Source organism: Danio aesculapii, chromosome 9, assembly GCF_903798145.1.
Source record: "Danio aesculapii chromosome 9, fDanAes4.1, whole genome shotgun sequence".
Taxonomy (NCBI): Eukaryota; Metazoa; Chordata; class Actinopteri; order Cypriniformes; family Danionidae; genus Danio; species Danio aesculapii.
In genome coordinates this window covers 2,601,626-2,625,560 of record NC_079443.1, presented here as the reverse complement: position 1 = coordinate 2,625,560, position 23,935 = coordinate 2,601,626, and the positions used below count along the sequence as shown (strand labels likewise).

General features: G+C 39.2%; 1 protein-coding gene across 1 annotated transcript in view; it reads right to left on the bottom strand.

Annotated features, from left to right (window-relative positions):
- Positions 1 to 2,478: 2,478 nt before the first annotated feature.
- The window catches only part of atf2 (activating transcription factor 2), a 47,579-nt gene continuing 26,122 nt past the window's right edge, over positions 2,479 to 23,935 (bottom strand). Inside the window, exons 10-12 of the mRNA XM_056465177.1 lie at positions 23,490 to 23,696; positions 16,124 to 16,229; positions 2,479 to 7,638 (exon numbers count right to left, since the gene is read on the bottom strand). Of these exons, the coding sequence (XP_056321152.1) occupies positions 7,424 to 7,638; positions 16,124 to 16,229; positions 23,490 to 23,696 (528 nt within the window). The 3' untranslated portion in view covers positions 2,479 to 7,423. The remainder of the gene's footprint in view (positions 7,639 to 16,123; positions 16,230 to 23,489; positions 23,697 to 23,935) is intronic.

Genomic DNA, 23,935 nt, shown 5'->3' with positions numbered 1-23,935 from the left:
TAAAAGCAACAGGTTTACTCACTTTTATAAGTCAACTAATCGCTTTAAAAGCAACAGGTTTACTCACTTTTATAAGTCAACTAATCGCTTTAAAAGCAACAGGTTTACTCACTTTTATAAGTCAACTAATTGCTTTAAAAGCAACGAGTTTAATTTTGTGAATCACTTTATTTACAGTGAACATAATGATGACACTCATGCACACCGTTCTTTATGTCTCTAAATGACTCAGAATCAGTCTAAAATCAGTAATGCTGTAAATATAAAGGCACCAGCGGCTCAGTTAACATCTCTGGTTTATATGCAGGCCTCAGTGAGCCGGCAGAGCCATCAAACTGAAGACGCTCTCATCCAGAAACACTGAAAGGTCAGCTCATTCACACTCAGTTTCCTCCTCTCAGCGAGTCAGGATAAAGCTCACGCTTGAGAAGACAACATGATGAGTGAGCAGTATGTGGACATATTCAGTGATAATAAAATAAAAACACATACCAGGACAGACCAATAGAGGGCGCAGCGTCACTCTTCAGAACATAGCCTGTAGAAAACATGCATACATCTTCTGTCCACTGAAGGAAAATTGAAGCATAAATGTCCCGGTCTGTTCACCGTCATCTTCTGTGTTTGGATCCTTGATGATCAAACATGCACAAACTTACACATATTCAATTACAGCACACAAACGTGACGCTACACACTGTTTTATAGCATCAAATAACCAAAGAAATAGAAAAAAGAACATTAATCACCTATATATTAATTTATTTTCTCTGTATATATTTTTTATTTTTATCCTGTTATTTGTTTTATTATTACTATTCGCATGTTATCTTATGTAAGTTTGTGTATATGTCATATTTTACCTTATTATTTATATACTTGTTTAAAGTATAATTATGTTTTCCTGACAATTTCTTGTATGGTGAATTGTATTAGTCCGTGATTTTGATGGTATGATATGTATATCCACACTCACCGGCCACTTTATTAGGTACAGCTTACTAGTACTGGGTTGGACCGCTTTTGGCCTTCAAAACTGCCTTAATCCTTCTTCACATAGATTCAACAAGCAAAAAGAGATTTTGGTCCGTATTGACATGATAGCATCACACAGTTGCTGCAGGTTTGTCGGCTGCACATCCATGATGTGAATTTCCAGTTCTGCACCACATCCCAAAGATGCTCTATTGGATTGATATCTGGTGACTGTGGAGGCCATTTGAGTACAGTGAACTCATTGTCATGTTCAAGAAATCAGTCTGAGATTATTCGTGCTTTATGACATGGCGAGTTATCTTGTTGGAAGTAGCCATCAGAAGATGGGGGTCATAAAGGGATGGACATGGTCAGCAACAATACTCAGGTAGGCTGTGGCATAGACATGATGCTCAATTGGTACTAATGGACCCAAAGTGTGCCAAGAAAATATCCCCCACACTATTACACCACCAACTCCAGCCTGAACCGCTGATACAAGGCAGGATGTATCCATGCTTTCATGTTGTTGAGGCCAAATTCTGACCCGAGCATCCGAATGTGGCAGCAAAAATGGAGACACATCAGACCAGGCAACGTTTTTACAATCTTACACATTTCAAACATATTTCTGAAGGCTCAAGGAGTTGATTTTCCAGGATTCTCCACTAGATGGCAGAGTTTACAAAGCAAAACATCACACTTAACAACAGCAAAAAATAAGTTAACACGAGTAATCAGATTCAAATAAATAAGACAAAATCTGCCTTCAAAGAGCTATTAAAAGATTTATTACAACATGTTTTCTTAATTTATAATAATTTATACCATCATTTTCACAAGTTACAAGTCGAACGCAACACAATAATTATCACAGCCTTTTTTTTTCTCCCCCAAAGTGGAGCCAGTTAATAAGAACAAAACCCCCATTGTAAAAAGCTGCCATTTTCTGGCTGAAAATCGACGAGATGTTCAACTGAGACCTGGTCAAAACACTGCTCTGATTCTCTCAGAGAATTCAGTCATGCAGATGAGCACAGAACAACTGTTTAAAGCAACAAAAAAAAAGCCCGAGTACTGAAAGCAAACATCTTGTAGAACTACACAGTAGTGAGCCAATAGGTTTTAAAGAGAGACGCAAAAGTGATCAGAATTTTTCAAAAACCTTCATCTATTTCTTAGTAACTCTCACAAAACAAAAATTAAAGGGACAGTTCACACAAAAATGAACAAACGCTGACTATTTAGACTGTAATAGAATAGAACATGCCAAATCAGTTCACATTTCATCACTATTTATATGTTTACATTTGGAAAATCTGTGCTTCCTGGATAAATCACGGCAAAAATGTGTTTCTATATCTATTCTGTTTATGTACATAACTGTATTTTGTATATAGTACTAGTCAAACATTTGATAACCATAACCCTAACCTTAACCTTTATAAGTATTTTTCTTACTCCATGATGCGGGTATCTGTACCCCCCCCCCCCACCACCACCACCACCCACCCAATGCACACATGGATGGTTAAGTGTTCTTTGGACTTGTTTTGTACTACAATATGCATATATTGACTGGCACTGCATATAATATGCTAACCCTAACCTTATCGGTCATAAGTATTTTTTTACTCCATAATATCGGTATCTGAAAAAAAACAAACAAACAAACAAAAAAACATATCAGTCGGGCTCTACTATTTACTCTCCCTCAAGTGGTTCTAAACCATTCTGAGTTTATTTATTCTGTTGAAGATATTTCCGGTAACCATTGACTTCCATAGTAGGAAAAACAAATACAATGAAAGTCAATGGTTACAGGTTTTCCACATTCCTCAAATTGTTGACAAAAAATACTGACTATTTAGACTACAACAGAATAAAACATGCCAAATCAGTTTGTTTTTCATTATTATTCCTTAATTGATTTCAGGTGTTTACATTTGGAAATGCTGTGCTTCCTGAATAAATCACAGCAAAAATGTGTTTATATATCTATATCTACTATGTTTACATAAATATACTGCATTTTTATATAGTGCTAGTCAAAAGTTTGCATACATGGATGGGTAAGTGTTCTTTTACATGGTACTGTACTACAATATGCATATATTGACTGGTACTGCATATAATATACTAACCCTAACCTAACCATAACCCTAACCTTAACCATCTTAAGTATTTTGTTTTTATTATTCCATGATATTGGTATCGGCCCCAAATTTTTAATTTTTTTTACTTTTTATTTTTTTTGTTTACTTTATTCTGTTGAAGATATTTCCGGTAACCATTAACTACCATATTAAGAAAAACAAATACAATGAAAGTCAATGGTTACAGGTTTTCCAACATTCTTCAAATTGTTGACTGATTTTTCATTTTCTATTCTGTTGAACATATTCTGTTAAAGATATTTCCGATAACCATTGACTTCCATAGTAGGAAAAACAAATACACAAAGTCAATGGTTACAGGTTTTCCAACATTCTTCGAACTGTTGACAGATTTTTCATTTTCTATTCTGTTGAAGATATTTTCGGTAAACATTGACTTCCATAGTAGGAAAAACAAATACAATGAAAGTCAATGGTTACAGGTTTTCCAACATTCTTCAAACTGTTGACTGACTTTTCATTTTCTATTCTGTTGAACATATTCTGTTGAAGATATTTCTGGCAGACATTGACTTCCATAGTAGGAAAAACAAATACACTGAAAGTCAATGGTTACAGGTTTTCCAACATTCTTCAAATTGTTGACTGATTTTTCATTTTCTATTCTGTTGAACATATTCTGTTGAAGATATTTCCGGTAACCATTGACTTCCATAGTAAGAAAAACAAATACAATGAAAGTCAATGGTTATAAGTTTCCAACATTCTTCATTTTTGTGTGAACTATCCCCTAATAGTTGAACTTAAAAGAGTCATTATTTAAAGATCAGTTCAGTTTTATATCTAAAGTCAGAACTGCTATTAAGATTGGCTTATTTGAAGGTTTTTTCAGTTTCTTTTAAACTTTTTTTGTCATGATCCTAAGACAAATTACCAGAAGAGATCACATACAATGATTTCATCGTAATGGCATATACAATGCTTCCTTAATTACACTGTAATCAGAAAGACGACCAAAGTGAATGAACTAATGACACCACGAATACAAAGTCAGCCACTTTGTAAGTAAGTAATCAGGAAAAACGTCACTTAAAAAAAAGCATCACGCTTCTTATCAAAATGAGTCCATGAAAAGCTTCCTGGGGAATCACTAATCACCTAAAACAGAGATGGAATTAAGACTAAAAGAAACTGAAATCACAGACGAGTAAATAAATTAATAAATAAATGGCACATATATAAGCAAGCGTTTTAAAAAAGTCCTACAATCACTGCTGAGAAAACAATCATTCATGTCAAACACATTCACACCACAACAACACGGCGCTAGAAGACTGATATTGTTTTAAAGCTGCTCCTCATATCAGGTTCACTCAAAGGAACATATCACTTTATTTGGTAATAGTCTCATTTTAAAGCTCTCCTAAAGTTGAATTTGACCATCTTTAAATCCATTCAGCCGATCTCCAGGTCTAGCGGGAGCACTTTTAGCTTAGCTTAGCATAGATCATTAAATTGGATTAGACCATTAGCATCTTGTCAAAAAATGACCAAAGATTTATGATAGTTTTCCTATTTAAAGCTTGACTTATCTGTAGGTAGATTGTGTGCTTAGATTGATGGAAAAGAAAAGTTGCTAGTTTCTAGGTCAGTATGGCGAGGAACTATACTCTCATTCTGGCGTTATAAACAAGTAACTTTGCTGAAGTACGCAATGATAAAAACCAGCACCTAAAAATAGGCCTGAATTTTCTGTCGGTCTTAGTACACTATGTTACTTCAGAAGAGTTAAGTTTAAAATAGAAAAATGATCAAAAATCTTGTTATTTTTGAGTGAGATGCTAACGGTCTAATCCGATTCAATGAACTATGCTAAGCTAAGCTAAAATTGAGACTCTGAGATCGGCTGAATGGATTCAAAAACAGTAAAACTCAACTTTTTTACTTTAGAGGACATATAAATGAGCCTATTTCCAACAAAAGTGTTCGTTTAAAAACAATTATAAAAAATTTAAATAAAAAACACTCCTGTGCAAAATAAAGGCAAATAAATTAAAGTGGACAATTCCATTCATACTTTTTTCGATCTCCACGAAAGTAAGAAAAAATCTTGCTATTTTTGAGCGAGATGCTATCGGCCTAACCTGATTCAATGAACTATGCTAAGCTAAGCTAATAATGAGACCCAAAGATCAACTGAATGGATTAAAAAATGGTAAAACTCAACTACTTTACTCTAGGGGAGCTGAAAATAACTCTACTTCGATGTCCAGGAACTTAGATATCATTCTGGCATAATAATTAAGGAACTTTACTGAAGTACCATGACTTCGGCAGGATCAATGATATTACACAGCACCTGAGAATAGTCCTGAATTTTCAGTCGGTTTTAGTGTATGATGTAACTACAGAAGCTTCAAGCTTTAATTAGGTAAATGATAAAAAATCTTGTTAATTTTGAGCAAGATGCTAATGGTCTAATCTGATTCAATTAACTATGCTAAGCTAAGCTAAAAGTGAGACCCGGAGATCGACTGAATGGACTCAAAAACAGTAAAACTCAACTGTTTTGAACTGAAGGAGCTGTAAAATTACGCTATTTCGATGTCCAGGAACTATACTCTTATTCTGGTGTAATAATCAAGGAACTTTCCTGAAGTACCATGACTTCGGCAGGATCAATAATATTACACAGCACCTAAAAATATTCCTGAATTTTCCGTCGGTCTTAGTGCACGATGTAAGAACCGAAGAGTCAAGCTTTGAATCGAAAAATTATCTAACTCTTGTTATTTTTGAGCGAGATGCTAATGGTCTAACCTGATTCAATGAACTATGCTAAGCTAAGCTAACAGTGAGACTCTGAGATTGGCTGAATGTATTAAAAAATGACAAAACTCAACTGTTTTACTCTGGAGGAGCTGTAAAATTAGCCTGTTTCCCAAAATAAAGTGGAGTGTTCATTTAAAAGCAATTTATCGATCCTATCGATCCAAACGATCCTTTGATCATTCTCAATCTCCACAAATGAAAAAAAACATTATCCCATCAGTCTGGTTTCTACATAACAGCTGAAGTGCTTTTCTCTGAAATGAGTTGAGATTGTCTCAGATCAGCCGCCTGAAGGCTCGCATCTTAGTACACGATGTAACAACAGAAGAGTCCAGCTTTAAATAGGAAAATTATCAAAACTAATTCATTTTGAGCGAGATGCTAACGGTCTAATCTGATTCAGTGAACTATGCTAAGCTAAGCTAAAAGTGAATCCCGGAGATCGACTGAACGCATTCAAAAACAGTAAAACTCAACTGTTTTACTCTATGGGAACTGAAAATCACTCTATTTCGATGTCTAGGAACTATACTCTTATTCAGGGGTAATAATTAAGGAACTTTCAATGCCATGACCTCAGCAGGATCATTGATATTACACAGCACCTGAAAACAGTCCTGAATTTTCAGTCAGTCTAATGTTGCGTTCACACCAGACATGGAAGAAGCGCCAATCGTAAGTGATTTACATGTTAAGTTATTGTAAAGATGCAAATAGACATCCTGCGGCATGATACTCGCGAATAAGGCGGTGTGAGTGAAGCGAGTAAATTAAAAACGTTCATGCGTCTATTTACGCGCGAATAGCGTGATTTATCCGCACGTGCCGCGTTTGGTGTGAACACAGCTTTAGAGTGCGATGTAACAATAGAACAGTCAAGCTTTAAATAGGAAAATGATCAAAACTATTTTTGAGCGAGATGCTACAGTCTAATCCGATTCTATAAATTATGCTAAGCTAAGCTAATAGTGAGACTGAGATTGGCCGAATAGATTCAAAACCAGTAAAACTCGACTGTTTTACTCTAGAGGAGCTGTAAAATGAGCCTGTTTCCAAAAATAAGGTGGAGCGTTCGTTTAAAAACAATTATTAAAAAAACTTTCATTCATGTGCAAAACAAAGACAAATAAATAAAGTGGACAATCCCAGACAATTCCACTCATGGTTTTTCAATCTCCACAAATGGAAGAAAAACTATTTTTGAGTGCGATGCTAATGGTCTAATTCGATTCAGTGAACTATGCTAAGCTAAGCTAATAATGAGACTCTGAGATTGGCTGAATGGATTCAAAGACGGTAAAACTCAAATGTTTTACTCTAGAGGAGCTGTAAGAATGGCCAAATAAACAATAATCATTAAAAACAAACTTTCACTTGTGCAAAATAAAGGCAAATAAACTAAAGTGGACAATTTCAGAAAACATTACCCCATCAGTCTGGTTTCTACATAACGGCTGAAGTGCTTTTTTTACTGAAATGAGTGGCGAGCAGGTCTCAGATCAGCTTCCCGAAGGCTGGCCGTGCTCGTCCTCATCCTCGTCCTCTGTGCTGGGGTCAGCGGCGGCTCCGGCTGCAGGGCTGGATGCTGTGAGGACGGAGGCCGCTGTGGACGAACTCACACCATTGGATGTGCTGATGGAGCTGTGCTGGATGGCCTCGTTCTGGGGGCTGCTGGAAACAGACATCTCACCACAGCTGTCCTCTTTATCCAGCGCTGAAACACACACAGATAAATGAGCATTTTATTTATTTGATGTAAACATTTGAACTGAATTTGAACTGAAACTTAAAATGAGGGCGGGACATCGAGTAGCTCCTTCCCCTTAAAAACAGCCAATAGCGTTTTGTTTTATCACAGCTCTGCCAGTAAAAGGGGTTGAGCTCAAGCATGTCAAATGAAAAACAAATAAGAAGAAGGGGCGGGGCATGTCAGACACTAGAGAGCATTTGATTGGTCAGAAAATTTTAATTTTGGAAGTGACGTGAAAAAAAAACGTTGATCTGTTTAGGCGTAGGTGATAAACTGCAAGCTTTACATGTTTATATCAGTTTTATATCTTCTAAATGTGAGTTTTGTCACTGTTTGGAGCATACTAACCTATAGATATTCTTAAGAATAACGTTATTTAAATTTTTTAATTGTAGTTTTTTATTTAAAGGGCACATAGTTTACCCCTTTTTAAAGATTTAATATTAAAATTATGGTTCTTCTGAGTGTGCCAATTTAGGTTCAGTTCAAAACACAATTTAGATTGTTTTATTATAATGTGTTAAAAAGTGTCATTTGGGGGCCGTGTACACAGGCAGCCATTTTAGGGGTGTGTTGCTTCACATGAAAATTAGTTTCGACTTCCCGCCCAACGTAACAAGGGGAGTCGCTCGGAGTCGTGTGGCAACAACTCAGTGCACTTAGACATGTATATCAAGACAGTCTGCTGCAGTTCAAATCGAGCATCAGAACGGGGAAGAAAAGGGATTTAAGTGACTTTGAACGTGGCAGTTCTGTGGGCGTAAATGCCTTGTTGATGCCAGGGGTCAGAGGAGAATGGCCAGACTGGTTCCAACTGATAGAAAGGCAACAGTAACTCAAATAAGCACTCGTTACAACCGAGGTCTGCAGAAGAGCATCTCTGAACACACAACACGTCCAACCTTGAGGCAGATGGGCTACAGCAGCAGAAGACCACACCGGGTGCCGCTCCTGTCAGCTAAGAACAGGAAACTGAGGCTACAATTCACACAGGCTCACCAAAACTGGACAATAGAAGATTGGAGAAACGTTGCCTGGTCTGATGAGTCTCCATTTCTGCTGACACATTCAGATGGTCGGGTCAGAATTTGTCATCAACAACATGAAAGCATGGCTCCATCCTGCCTTGTATCAATGGTTCAGGCTGGTGGTGGTGGTGTAATGGTGTGGGGGATATTTTCCTGGCACATTTTGGGTCCATCAGTACCAATTGAGCATCGTGTCAACGCCATAGCCTACCTGAGTATAGTTGCTGATCATGTTCATCCCTTTATGACCACAGTGTCTCCATCTTCTGATGGCTACTTCCAGCAGGATAACGCACCCTGTCATAAAGCGTGAATCATCTCAGACTGGTTTCTTGAACATGACAATGAGTGAAACAGCGTGACACTATACCAATATGGAGCAAAATCTCTGAGGAATATTTCCAGTACCTTGTTGAATCTATGCCACGAAGGATTAAGGCAGTTCTGAAGGCAAAAGAGGGTTCAACCCGGTACTAGTAAGGTGTACTTAATAAAGTGGCCCATGAGTGTATATTCTAATGTCATCTAATTTAAGATGGAAAGCTAAATTTATCAGCATCATTGTCTAAGTGTCACAAGATCTTTCAAAAAGATCCTTGTCATTCCTTCATGCTATTTGGATTTTTGCAAGCATAACGCCACAAAATCATGTCTCAGAAGATCCAAGACACAAATGAGACACTCAACCAGTGTGTGGACTGTATAAAGAAGACATCTACAGAACTGAGATGTTTGACACATGCACAGCACAACCACTAATTTGGTATTCTAAATGTGAGAGGGCAGCCCTGAGTCGTGTCATTTACAATGCATTTTTCCAAACGACTTACGAAAAAAAGAAAATAGAGTAAAGAAATCTGTTCTCTATCCACTGTCCGTTGTAGCGGGTTATCATCTGTTCCAGTGTGTTGCTTTTATTGCTTTATTATATAGAAATTATTTTGGCCTAAACAAATGTGTGGTAAAAATCTGTTATCATGAGATCCCTAGTCAGCAACAAATGGCTTCACATTTGAATTATAGCATTCCTGTTTATGACGATGGCAGCTGCTCAGTTTTTACATTTCCCCAAAGATATACAAAGATGGTTCACTCGTATTACTATGAATGCGGAAAGCGCATCGCTCAGTGTGGCCAACACAGTGAAGGAAGTCCAATCTTTCAGTCAGAATAGGCAATCATCAATCTTTATAGCCTGGTGGTTCTTTAGGGTAGAGGCTCTGTACAGATTGGCTAGTTGATTACGGTAATCCTAGCTACTACTGCATCCCTGCGCTGTTATTGCCTAGAGAAATGACATCACATCCCATCACTGTGTCTTTCCAGTCTCATCTTCCGTTCTTGTTCCAGGTTTTGTTTCTGTTCTTTCAGTTTTTGTAACCATGTCCTCTTGTTACCATTTAAACAGCCATGACCAAGATTGGTATTGTGAAATACTTGCCAATCTTTATGCATGCGCTCTAGCAAACTAGAAATGTTTTAAATTCAATTAGAGCTTAAGCCACACAACTCATGACACTGCTCACTTCCGCTTCTGTTGCTGATTTGATGTTTAATCTTATTGTGAGTTCAGTGAGCTGTTTTTAGATTTCAGGACTCCCCCTTCATTTAGACAGGACTTGGTCTTAGATGACCTGTCCAGAGGCGTTGCAAATATAGCCATAGCGTGAACAGATTATTCTTAAACAAGACTTTGATTTACTCTCTCTAAACCATGGGACACACAAAGCTGACGCCAAAGAATTAGTGCAGACAATAATCAACTGTGTTGTCGCCTCACTTCAGCCGCATCTGAAGAAAAAAGCTGCACGTGATCACAACAAATGGACCGGAGATGACTGTAGAAGCCAGTAGTCTGTTTTCTTATTTCACAAACGGTAACCAGAACTTGTGATGCACGCATATAAACCATAAACAAAGCAACATTTAGTACCATTTTCACAGTACTTGACACTCCCCAGGGGGATTCATTCATGCATATCATATGTCTGACAATCCATATTGGTTCCAATTATTTGAGAAATACAGCACAATTACAGCTGGATTATTTGAGTTCCCTGCTGACTTAAATCGTTAGCTTAGTTTCGTCACTTCCGTTTTTGATCTTGCGCTCTTATTCATTGCTGAATAACCAATCAAAGGACTCTCTTCAGCTGATGGCCGACACCGATTTGGGCCAATTTCCTCTAATGTTAACTCGACAAGGGGAGACATGTGAAACACACCAAACAAACTAGACACACAGGCGGCCTGACACTGAATAATTGCCAACCTTTAATTGGTGTGTCTTGACCTTAAGGTTTGCTCCTATCTTTGCCTTAGCCTCACCTGATTGTATTCATCACTGATCACTCGAGGTATAGTGATGACATCTACCATCAGGCATTAACTAGCTATACAAACCAACCAAATGTTGACTCCCTGCTGGGGAGAAATGACTTTAAATCCCCCCTCTAAGGTTTGCGTTCATCCTTGCCTTAGCTTCACCTGACCTACATTCCCCCCTGACTGATAGGTGTTGAGCTGTAGTGATGATATCTACCATCAGGCACTAACTAGCTATACTAACCAGCCAATTGTTGACCCCCTGCTGGGGAGAAATGACTTTAATTCCCGCCTCTATGGTTTGCTCCCATCCTTGCCTTAGCTTCATCTGACCTGTATTCACCACTGACTGATTCCTCTTGAGCTGTAGTGATGACATCTACCATCAGGCACTAACTAGCTATACTAACCAGCCAATTATTGACCTCCTGCTGGGGAGAAATGACTTTAAATCCCCCCTCTAAGGTTTGCATCCATCCTTGCCCTAGCTTCACCTACCCTATATTCGCTACTGACTGATTCCTCTTGAGCTGTAGAGATTACGTCTACTATCAGGTACTAACTACCTGTACTAACCAGCTAAATGTTAGCCCCCTGCTGGGGAGAAATGACTTTAAATCCCCCCTGTAAGGTTTGCATCCATCCTTGCCTTAGCTTCACCTGACCTATATTCGCCACTGACTGATTGCTCTTGAGCTGTAGTGATGACATCTACTATCAGGCACCAACTACCTATACCAGGGGTCACCAATCTCGGTCCAGGAGGGCTGTTGTCCCTGCAGGGTTTAGCTCCAACTTGCCTCAACACACCTGCGTGGGTGTTTCAAGTATACCTAGTAAGACCTTGATTAGCTTGTTCATGTGTGTTTGATTAGGGTTGGAGCTAAAATCTGCAGGACACTGGCCCTCTAGGAACAAGTTTGGTGACCTATCCTAACCAGCCAAATGTTAGCCCCCTGCTGGGGAGAAATGACTTTAAATTCCCCTCTACGGTTTGCTCCCATCTCTGCCTTAACTTCATCTGATCTGTATTCACCACTGACTGACTGCTCTTGAGCTGTAGTGATGACATCTACCATCAGGTACTAACTACCGATACTACCCAGCCAAATCTTAACCCCCTACTGGAAAGAAATGACATGAGCAATAAGCTTAGTTCTGATCCCCATAAACGAAACTCTTTTTGCACCGGATGAGTTGCTAGCATGATTGCTATTAAAGACTTTCCCAGCCGAACACTTTGTCTTTTATTAATCCCCGTGCTTGCTTTGTAACCTTTAATTAAAGTTACAATGTCATTTTAAACCAACATCATCAGGGTATATTAGAGGCTGTAGCGTTCGGCCAGACTCTCGCAGCCCTCCCCACGATCCCCTTCCTTTCCTGCCAACTACTGCAGCGACAGATAATTACTGCACCTGATTTTAATGATACACACACAGGAGAGCGGCAGAGATGCGCGGTCCAAATGCCACCAGCTGTTCTGCAGTTGCATTGAATTAATTGGCTCCTGATGAGGAAGGGAATGAAAAAAGGCTCTGACTTGCAAAGAAATGCAGACTACCATAATAATTAATATAGCTAATGAAGCAGGCACTACTGAAATGGCACTTGGTAATTAATGCAGGGGTATTTGATAGTGTGCGTGGTTCATATCCGCATCTGAATTCGGCTACACGTGTATGCCAAGGAGTTGTAAATACCCTCGCCGGCCCTGTGCACGTAAGGTCGAACTCAGTAATCGAGAGTTGGGTATTTTCCTCTCTCCGGCTCTGTGTTCAGGCATCTGTAATTACTCCTAATGGTATTGAGCAGGAAAAGGAGTGATATATTATTATACACAGCGTTGCATGCTCTAGAGACCTTTCTCCGCTCACCTCCTCTCGTATCTTCTCCACTGCGAGCAGATGGGGCTTACGCAATGCCAAACGGAGGCATGGCCTGCCCTGTTTGCAGGGCAGCCTGGGTAATTTCCCCCCACCTGCTACCAGGGCAGCGCTGAGAGATCAAGCCCAGAAACATACTTCACTTAAGTACGCAATCACAAATGAAAATGCTTTGCCAAGCGGGATCTCGTCTGCCATGCTTTACACCTGTTCTACCCAAGCACAATGCGATTTTTATGCATTTCAGACGTAACTGACTGTAATGGAGAGCAGAAGACGGGAGCGTTCAGGTGGCCGAATGGCATCACACGAAACCTCAACTGACGTCTGCACTTTTTCACAGTATTAAGACCTTATTTTGACAGGTGATGACCATCTGCTGCTTCTCCGTCCCGGGATGAATGTGGCACAAACCGGCGTTGTTTACAAATCCGGCAGAGATGGAATGATGCTCTTCTCCGAGCCTCATTTGCACAGGTGACTAATATATGACCTCTCACGGCATTCGGTGACATCGGCAGCATAAACAGGATTGAAGAATGGTTTCGATCATCTCCATACTCTCCCCTACCCCGCAACGACCGACCAGACGCCTGCAAATGAACCCGCTCTCTGACAACCCAATCTCACCCGCCAACCATCCGGCTCATAATATGCATGAGACCTGTCAGTCAAGCTGCTTAACAATGCCGGCGCATAATGAACTGCACGGCTGCAGCGGCGCATCTCAGTTGTGAAACTGCGCTTCTGTCAGGCTCTCCGCTATAATACACTCATTTTGGAGGCAATCATTGTCAATACAAGTCAGCGTTGGGTTACAAAATGAGCCGAACACAGATACGCGATAACACACACACACACTCAAAGCCAACCAACGATGCATTGGTCAAGATGTGAAATGGAAGCGCTGAAAGTTATGCTCAAAAAAGTGCTTACACACCAGCAGAGCGATGTAGGCAGCCGTTAAGTTTTAGTGTCTCTTGAAGCCTGTGGCAGATGAGCGCATGCAATCGCTCCCGCAAACCGCTTCTCCGTCCCGGTGACAACAGCTAATTGATATGAAGTGGCTGCATATGGCAGACGAGTCGCAGATCTGCACATTTCACAAGGTGTCATTAAAGCATAACGGCCAAAGACGCACGTGCAACAAAAGCAACCCTCGCTTTCCGAATACCTCTTTATCACTCATCTTAAAGAGGACAGCGCCACATACAGCGGGGATCATTTTGTTAGCGAACAGTGCTTTTGAGCGAGTCCTTGGCGTTGTGTTGTAATAATGGGATGAGATGAATCTGTGTTATTTCACACTCAGGACTGGTTTATTTTCCACTCTTCACATTTCCTCAAACACCCACAGAACACTCATTAGGGGTAACACTCATCTGTTACAGTCAACAACAATAAAATATGCAGAACAAAACAACAAAGAACATCCCATTAACTTTAAAACCCATTAAGCGCAGTTGGCAGTCCAAAGATTTTTGCTCATTTGCAAAATGAATATGCAGTAAGTGAGATTAGATCTTATGTTTTAGTACAGGGCTGTCCAAACCCGTTTCTTAGTGACCACTGACATTTAGACCTCAATTAAACACTCCTGGACCTGAGCAAAACAAGATCTTCAGACGCACTAGAATCTTCCAGAGTAGTGTGTTGGTTCTGAAAATCCCTGCTTTGATGAACCACATTTGAAACCGGAGTAAAATTTTACGTGTCGTCAACAGTGGTGGAACGAGTGCTGTAAAATCATACTCAAGTAAAAGTAGCATTACTTGCCTAAAATGTAGTGCAAGTAGAGTAAAAGCATCTGTTGTGAATATTACTCAAAGTATGAGTAAAGAGTAGACCTTTCGAAAGTACTCGAGATTAGTGAGTAGTACTCTGTGAAAAGCTAATGCGTTGTAATTTGGGTATGTGTGTGTAAATGCATTCTGTATTGCATCTAGTTATTGCCCAGCCGGCACACAACATCATAAGACGTTGATATTAGGTTAGATTTAGGTTGTGATGTCAGGTGACCAAATTTCAACGTCTAGCTAGAGTCTAAGGACAACATTATTTTGATGTCCAATAATGACGTTGATATTTGGTCAATTTTAGGTTGTTAGAAACTGACCAAAATCCAACGTCGAGTCAACATCTTAAACCAACGTCATGTTGACGTCAAATACTGACATTTATTCATCAGGTATGGCAACCAAAATCCAATGTCTGATAGACGTCATAGTTGTGACATCCACACAGCGTCAAGCTGTAACATCATTAGACCTTGATATTTGGTTGGACATCAGACACTGACCTGACGTCAACCCGATCTTCATTTCCAAACAAAATGCAATGTCCCCATGATGTCAGGGTACAACGTCATTCTAACATCATGTTGACGTCTTGTGCCTACTGGGTGTTTAAGGCCATTTCGGTCATCATAGAGTAAACATCCTTCATCTTCTCATCAGTGACATGCAACTTAACAGTCTCCGGGTCAATGCGTGTACTGATTTTGGACATCTTCTTGGACACTTTTAATGCTTCCAAACAGTTTGCTAAATTTATAAATCGCCCATGTCTTGAGGTAGTTCATTAAGATGCAATTTTCCTTCTAGGTGCGATTTGATTGGACAGGAATCTTAGGTCTGATTTTTCTAATCCCCATAGACAAGAAATAATAAAGAAGTGACTGCAGGTTGAAGGAAAGTAGTGGAGTAAACGTACTGATACAGCACTACAAATGTACTCAAGGGACAGTAAAAGTACAGATTTTTTACTTGTGTAAGTGCCTAGACTGCAGCTCTGCACAAGACGTTTGGCAGGAGAAGAAATGGTCATACCCAACTGAGCCTGGCTTTCTTGAGGTTTTATCCTTCACTTTCGTCAATTGGTGAAGTTTGCTCCTCTACTGTCGCCACTGGCTTGCTTGGTTTGGGACTTGTAGAGTTGCGCATCGATGGATTTGCTCTTCAGTGTTTGGACTTTCAGCAGTGAAAATTAAACCACACTGAACTGAACTCAACTGAACTGAACTTCAACTCTGAAATTTACTAGAACTTCTGTGTTAAGCTGCTTTGACACAATCTACATTGTTAAAGCGCTAGAGAAATAAAGATGAACTCAATTGAATAGTGTAAAGAGTATCTTTTGGCATGCAACTAAAGGCTCTGGACATTTCGAATGTGTGTGACAAGGTGAAATGTGCAGTGGAGTCTTACTCACGCTGGTATCCGGACTTCTTCTGCATGAGCGTCACAGGACAGTCCTTATGAGCCAGTAAGAGCTGCTTGAGCTGAGCCACCTCATTACGCAGAAGAGTCACCTCGTTCTGGACAGACAGACAGCGAGCGGAGTCAGTTTGAGAAATCAACAGACAAAAACAGATCATTAGCTCTTCTTCGTTTGAGCTTTTTTCAGGGACACAATTATAGCTGCTTAATGGCAGAGTCCCACGAGAGCGCAGCACAGAGAGAGCTCTCTCCCCTCCGTCAGCCGAACACTGTCGCCATTCTGCTGAGATTTACTCTCGTCTGCCGCTACGACTCCCATGAGGCCGTGCTGTTCTGCATGCGCTAAAGACAGCCTTTTTAACAGCCAAGGTGACTTTAACAGGATTTACAGAGAGCCGAACGGGAGTAAAAAGAAGGGCACTGATTTCTGTTCCTCAGAAACATGGCCAGCGATGTTTAATGCAGCCGTGTAGAAGCGTGCCAGTTTATTTCACTCCATCTGTTTAATGTTGGCACGATGAGAAGCAGATTTAAACACAGCTGCTCCAACACTGTGGCAGAAACTGCCATCTTTCATTACAACCACAAAGTAGACCTCTCTCGTCTTCTCTTCTTTAAGTAGTGCACCCAAGACTGCAATCTTCAGTCATCCGGTTTGGACGTCCACTTGGTCACAGTCGATTATTATTATGAGCTCCTTAAAGGCTCACTGCCGTGTTGATATCTACAGAACAGTGTGAGCGCCGTCTTGCAGCTTTTATAAAGGTCAATTTGAAACTTTTTTAGGCAAAGTGAAGAATATGTAATCATTTGCAGGACGTATAATATGACGATGTGTTCTCGAAATAGATAAATGAAGCACAGAATGATTCTTAAATTATAAAAGGCTTCATTTTGAAATAAAAACACTAGAAACAATGGGAAATGAACACACTGTTCACTCTGATTCCAATGCAAAGATGTTTTCCTTCAGCATTTTCTGCCCCCCCATTCTTAGATCTTAACACATTTACTTGGGAAGCTAGATCACATAAGTTTTGTATTTTATGAAATTGATTAAACTGAAGTGAGTTCACAATTAAATCTCTGATTCCAATGCAAAGACGCCCCACATTCTTAGATCTTAACACATCTTGGAAAAATCCATTTAATTCAAACCATAGAGTAGTTTTTAGGGATGTCCCGATTAGGTTTTTTTCCCTCGAGTCCGAGTCATTTGATTTTGAGTATCTACCGATACCGAAACCCGATCCGATACTTCTATTATACATAAAAAAAGATAAAAGAAAAGCGAAGAAGCAGATCCAGGATGTCTTTTATTTAATTCAGCTTATTTTAACAACTCTGTTAATGAACAGAGCACTTCTGTGAGGTAGCTTGAACAATCAAATAATAAATAATCAATTCTTCATTTTTGGACTTCAGTGCAACAGTAAATATAAAAGAAATCTGATATAAAAACAAACAGCACCTCAGCTTAAAATACCCAACAGGCACATAAACAAAAAGATCCAGTTCCTGTGCTTTTAGGAACTATAGATGCATAGCTATAGATATATGTGTTAAAAAAATAATGAGAATATATACAGCTGAAGTCAGAATTATCAGCCCCATTTGATTTCTTTTTTCTTTTTTAAATATTTCCCAAATGATGTTTAACAGAGCAAGGAAATTTTCGCAGTATGTCTGATAATATTTTTTCTTCTAGAGAGAAAGTCTTATTTGTTTTATTTTGGCTAGAATAAAAGCAGTTTTAAATTTTTTAGGAACTATTTTAAGGTCAAAATTATTAGCCCCTTTAATCTATATATTTTTTGGATAGTCTACAGAACAAACCATCATTATACAATAACTTGCCTAATTACCCTAACCTGCCTAGTTAACCTAATTAACCTAGTTAAGCCTTTAAATGTCACTTTAAGCTGTATAGAAGTGTCTTGAAAAACAACTAGGGCTAATAATTTAGGGGGGCTAATAATTCTGACTTCAACTGTGTGTATATATATATATATATATATATATATATATATATATATATATTCAAGTCTTGATTAGGAGGTAATGTCCGCATCCGATCCAGTCTGAAACTGCGTGATCAGGCCCGATTTCCGATCACGTGATCGGATCTGGATAAGCGCGTTGAAAACATTAATATAATCGTATCATAAATACATTATAATAATTTCTGAAGAATCAAGTGATGCTAAAGAAATGAGTGATGGTGCTGAATGTTCAGCTTTGACACACAGGACTGAATACAAAATATATTAAAATTTTGAGTCCTGTTACGGTAATGGGGGAGTAGCAGGTCAACACTTGGGCTGCGTCCGAAATCGCCTACTACTCAGTAGGAACTGCATTTGAATTGAAATGAACTACTCGACCGTTAGAAAAGTACGTTCTATACAGTATGACTGTGAGTAGTATGAACTGAACTCGGATGTACATCCTCTATTTTATCATCATTACGCGTCAGTTGAGCTGCTTCACTACCATTCATGAATTCCCTTGAGATGCATCATGGTATAGCGTAGCGTCCATCTTCAGAATCTCACCGGAAGTAGTAGGTCATCAGGGTATTTCTTTGAATTCGAACATACTACTCGGCTCACATACAGTTTTTAGCGTGCTACAGTACATAGAATGGAAGTAAGAGATTTTGGATGTAACCTTGGTCTCCGCTTCTCATCGGTATCTTTTTGATATTTTAATTAAGACATATAACAGCATATATTTTAAGATCTTGTAAATAAACATTAGATCATGCGCGCTACTTGAAAGAAGTTTGAAACCCTCAAAATCAGGAGGATTGTCAAACAACAATCATGGCGGATCAAGCCTCGCCTTTGCTGAGCCAAGCTGAGATTGACAGATTGGTAGAAAGAATAGCAACAGAGGTGCTTTAAGGTGTCAAAAGCTCAGTTGAAAAGAAAACCGACCCTGTTCTAAAGAAACTTGAGGAATGTTCCCCAAAAATCAGGACTCTGGATTACAAATGACTGAGGTAGAATGCTGCGTCTCAGACTCTAGGGATGCAATGACCACCTACAGCATGAACCTTACTGATCTTGTGCAGCCGATTTGAATGCAATCACTTGATTGAATGGGTGTTATCAGCTGATAGATATGGGCCAGTAGGGGCCTTCTGCGTATATTGGTAGGCTTAGAATGCTGTTATCATCCATCCACATGGTTAATCAGTTACAGATCATATGGCTGCGCCCGGAAGTTAACGTGAATTATTTATATTAATTACTAAATTTCCAATTAATTGTATTTTAATAGCGTTTACCCTAAACCCCAACCGTCACAGTAATGTAAAAACACATCTGGATCGAAAGTCTTTATTAGTATAGCTGATTAACCATGTTTCAGGGATGACGGCCACTGGACGTGATGGAATTGAAGAACCTAATTTGCGCTTCACATGTATGGCTGGTATTATGGTAAAATCGATAAATATTTTCGTTTTCCTTCTCTTCCTGCAGAGAAAACGCCTCCCTGCCGTTGACGAGTTTTACAGCAGTCTGTGTTTTAGATGTATTACGGTAGGGGAAGCCCTAACTCATGTCCTGAGTGAGGTACATGACGTCATATGCTCAGTAAAATCTGAGAGAAAGTAAGATCGTAGATAAAAATAAGATTTATACAACCTTCCTTTGGCTTAATCCCTACCGTTTCAGATCTGTTTTAGATCTTGTTCTGACAAGAGACCAAAATAAAGAAGCTTTATTTGTATGATTTGTGTCATTGTGTCAGATTGCACACCTAACATTGTAGGCTACCTAATATGGTAAATTATATATATATATATATATATATATATATATATATATATATATATATATATATATATATATATATATATATATATATATATATATATATATATATGAAGAGTTTAGATGAATAAACCTCTAAAAGAAAAAAAAAAAGATATTTTCTTCTAAAATTATGATTTTTCTCAGACTCCTATATGTAGGCTCTGTAATTTTACTTTTATAGTGACAAATAAGTTCTTTTCATTGACTTTCAAGTGAAATAACTAAACATAAACATAGGAAGCAAAAAAAAAAAGCAAATTTTAGGAGAATTTCAGATGGCATTTAGAGATTTTTGCATCTGAACTCTTCATATATACAGTAAAGTCAGAATTATTAGCCCCCCTTTGATTTTTATTTTCTTTTTTAAATATTTATATATAAGATATAAATATTTCTTTTATAAATGATGTTTAACAGAGCAAGGAAATTTTCACAGTATGTCTGATAATATTTTTTCTTCTGGAGAAAGTCTTACTTGTTTTATTTCAGCTAGAATAAAAGCAGTTTTAAATTTTTTAAACCTATTTTAAGGTCAATATTATTCGCCCCTTTAAGCTAGATTTTGTTTTCGATAGTCTACAGAACAAACCATCATTATATAATAACTTGCCTAATTACCTTAACCAGCCTAGGTAACCTAATTAACCTAGTTAAGTCTTTAAATGTCACTTAAAGCTGTATAGAAGTGTCTTGAAAAATATCTAGTCAAATATTATTTACTGTCTTCAAAGATAAAATAAATCAGTTATTAGAAATGAGTTATTAAAAATATTATTATTAGAAATGTGTTGGAAAAATTTCTCCGTTAAACAGAAATTGGGGAAAAATAAACAGGGGGGCTAATAATTCAGGGGGGCTGATAATTCTGACTTCAACTGTATATATATATATATATATATATATATATATATATATATATATATATATATATATATATAATTATTATTTTATTTATTTTTTAATCACATGGGAATTACCATCACAAAATTTGTATCATTTTATCATTTTTATCGCAAAAAATCATCTAAAAAATCGTGAAAAACTAGGGTGTCTGATATGTATTATTCATTATTAGTTGATGTTAGCAAATACATTAACTAATGAAACCTTATTGTAAAGTGAGAGCAATGTAACATGCTCCAGAAGCAATTCCGTATTTAATGACCTAGACACGACTCCAGTCCTCCCTCTCAATGCACTTTCACCAAAAAAACATCAACGTGAATGTATCAAATCTGACGAGTCTCGTTTGTCCCTGGTGCGGTTTTCAGAGAGTGTTGCGATCAGGCCATTAAAGTGTTTAATGTGTTCGCAGACCGGCTGCATCCATAAAGGCAGCACAGGGGGGATGTTTGGCTGGAGAGCTGGCGTGCGCCGGTCCGCAAACCCTGACACCTCGTTAAAAAGCCAGTTAAGGATGATGTTAACGTAATTGAGCATCATTAGAGCTCTACGCTCCGATCAGCTGGGCCAACGGGGCAGAGAGGGACAATTACAGCAGCCCATCAGTGCTGATAAATGCGCGCGTATTAAACACCTTCCCTCCGAACATTCTGTTACGCACCCAACACCCTTCTTCACTTCTCCATCTGCTCCGTGTTAGTTTATTCCTTGGCATAACCCACGGATGAATCGCCCTTCCCCCGTCCCGTCTCCGCGCTTTGTTTAAACGGACAAAATAAAAAAGACAGCGCGCAAAATAAACAGTGGCACATCTCATTAAATTGTCTGGAACGTGCCGCACTCGCCGTTATCAGCGGAGACAACGGTTACGTGAACTGTTTCGAACTTGTCAGTGGCGGATCCTAATTGCCTGCTACAAAACGGGGGTTGAGGAAGAGACGGCTTTCCCTGAGAGAGTTGCAGGGCAGCTCGCGAACGCTCCGACAGAACAGACGACACGCTTGTGTGCCGATGACATCTGGAGGAAACGTCTTTATTGACAGGGCCATATCGATGCCGGAGACGCCAACAATCACGCCGCGGCTGTCACGCAAACACACTTCTTAATTTACATTAATGACTTCATCACCGTCTTTGTCTGCCTCTCAGACGCACTCATAAGACAGTCTGACACGAGCATGTGTGTGTGTGTGTGTGTGTGTGTGTGTGTGTACCTGTAGCTGACAAGAATGATATCCTGATATTTATTCAACTTTGTGATTATCATAATTCAACTAAACTGTTTTGAGTGTGCTGCTGTAGTAGATGGTATTGACTGTAATGGATAAAAAAAAAAAACACCAGTAGGTGGCGACAAGTGCCAGTCTAAATTACCATTTCATTAAATAATTCAAGTTAGTCCTTCAAAATGGCTGATTCATTCAGAAAAGAGGTGACTTCCTATAGCTTTATTGTTCTAAGTGTACTAAGTGTGCTGCTGTATTGGATGGTATTGACTGCCAAGGATAAAAAACACCAGTAGGTGGCAACAAACGGCTGTCTTAATTAGTGTTTGATTGAATCATTCAAGTTATTCGTTCAAAATGGCTGATTCATTCAGAAAAGAGGTCACCTCCTAGAGCAGGGGTGGCGAACCCGCGGCTCGCGAGCCGCTTGCGGCTCTTTTACTGCTCTTGTGCGGCTCAACCTCTCGCGCGATTTTAAACATACATTAACCAATTGACTAATGCCCCATTCACACGGGGCTTCAGCGTTGCTCGCTGCAGAAGCTGGGAGTAGCTCAACTTTAAGCGCCAACGGACGCGTCAGCCAATCAGATCGCTGTATGCAAATACACCTGCTAGACAGTGGCCTATTGCTGACTGAATTTCATTTTCTGACGCTTCTATGACGATCGTTTCAGCTCTAACTTCAGACACGCCTTCAGTCAAGGGTTGACACTGAAGCCCCGTGTGATTGGGGCGCAACACGAGTGACGTGCAGTTCGTTAATATCAATCGTCATGGCAGAGTCAGGAAAGCGTACAGCTAAGCGTAAATGCGAAGATGAGGGCAGAACATTTTTATCTGAATGGGAGGATTTATATTTTTTTGTTGAAAGAAATGGAAAGCCATTCTGCTTGATATGCCAGACTTCGTTGTCACATTTTAAGGCTTCAAATCTCGAGCGCCATTTCACCTCTCTCCATTCTGCCGTAGCCTGGGAATTTCCCAAAGGCAGTGAACTTCGCATCTGTTGTGTGGCTCTTTGCAGTGATAAAGTTTTTTTTTTGGCTCATCATGCCAAACAGGTTCGCCACCCCTGTCCTAGAGTGTGTTTTTGTTCTGCTGTATTGGCTAGTTTAGGCCAGTAGGTGGCAACAAGTGTCGGTCTTAATGCATTTATGTGCGTGTGTGTACCTGTAGCTGACAAGAATGATATGCTGATATTTATTTAACTTTGTGATTATCATAATTCAGCTAAATTGGGTCAACTAAAGTGGGTAATCAATAAATATGACACTGAAACCACCAGTAGTATTCAAACTGCTCATTCATTCAGAAAAGAAGTGACTTTATGAGTGTGTTTTTGTGTTGCTGTATTGGCTAGTTTAGGCCAGTAGCTGGCGACAAGTTTCAAGTGTGTGTATACCTGTAGCTGTCCATTCACAGAGCCCAAGTCTTCAGCTTTCTTTTCCAGACTCTGTACCCAGACTTTCCTCTTCTGTCTGCAGCGAGACGCCGCAGCTCGGTTCCTTTCCAGAAACTTCCTTCTTTTCTCGTCAGGGTCCTCGCTGGTGGTTCTCCGCCGTCGGCCTCCTGTACTGGGTGTGTGCTGGGCTGGAGGAGCAGGAGACACCTGCACACCACCATAAACACACATACAGATACATTCTTAATGGATCCTTTTCACATTTTTGGGTTTCTCAGTATCAGTGTGTGAATATAAGCAGCTTCTAATGGTACAAAATTTTAAATTGTATTTTTTATATTCACATTTGATTAAAACAGTCTGCAGAAACACTTTGATTTATATTCTCACTTTGTACGTGTCATCAGAGGAAGAAATCCCCACCCACTAGTGACCATCTCTCCCTC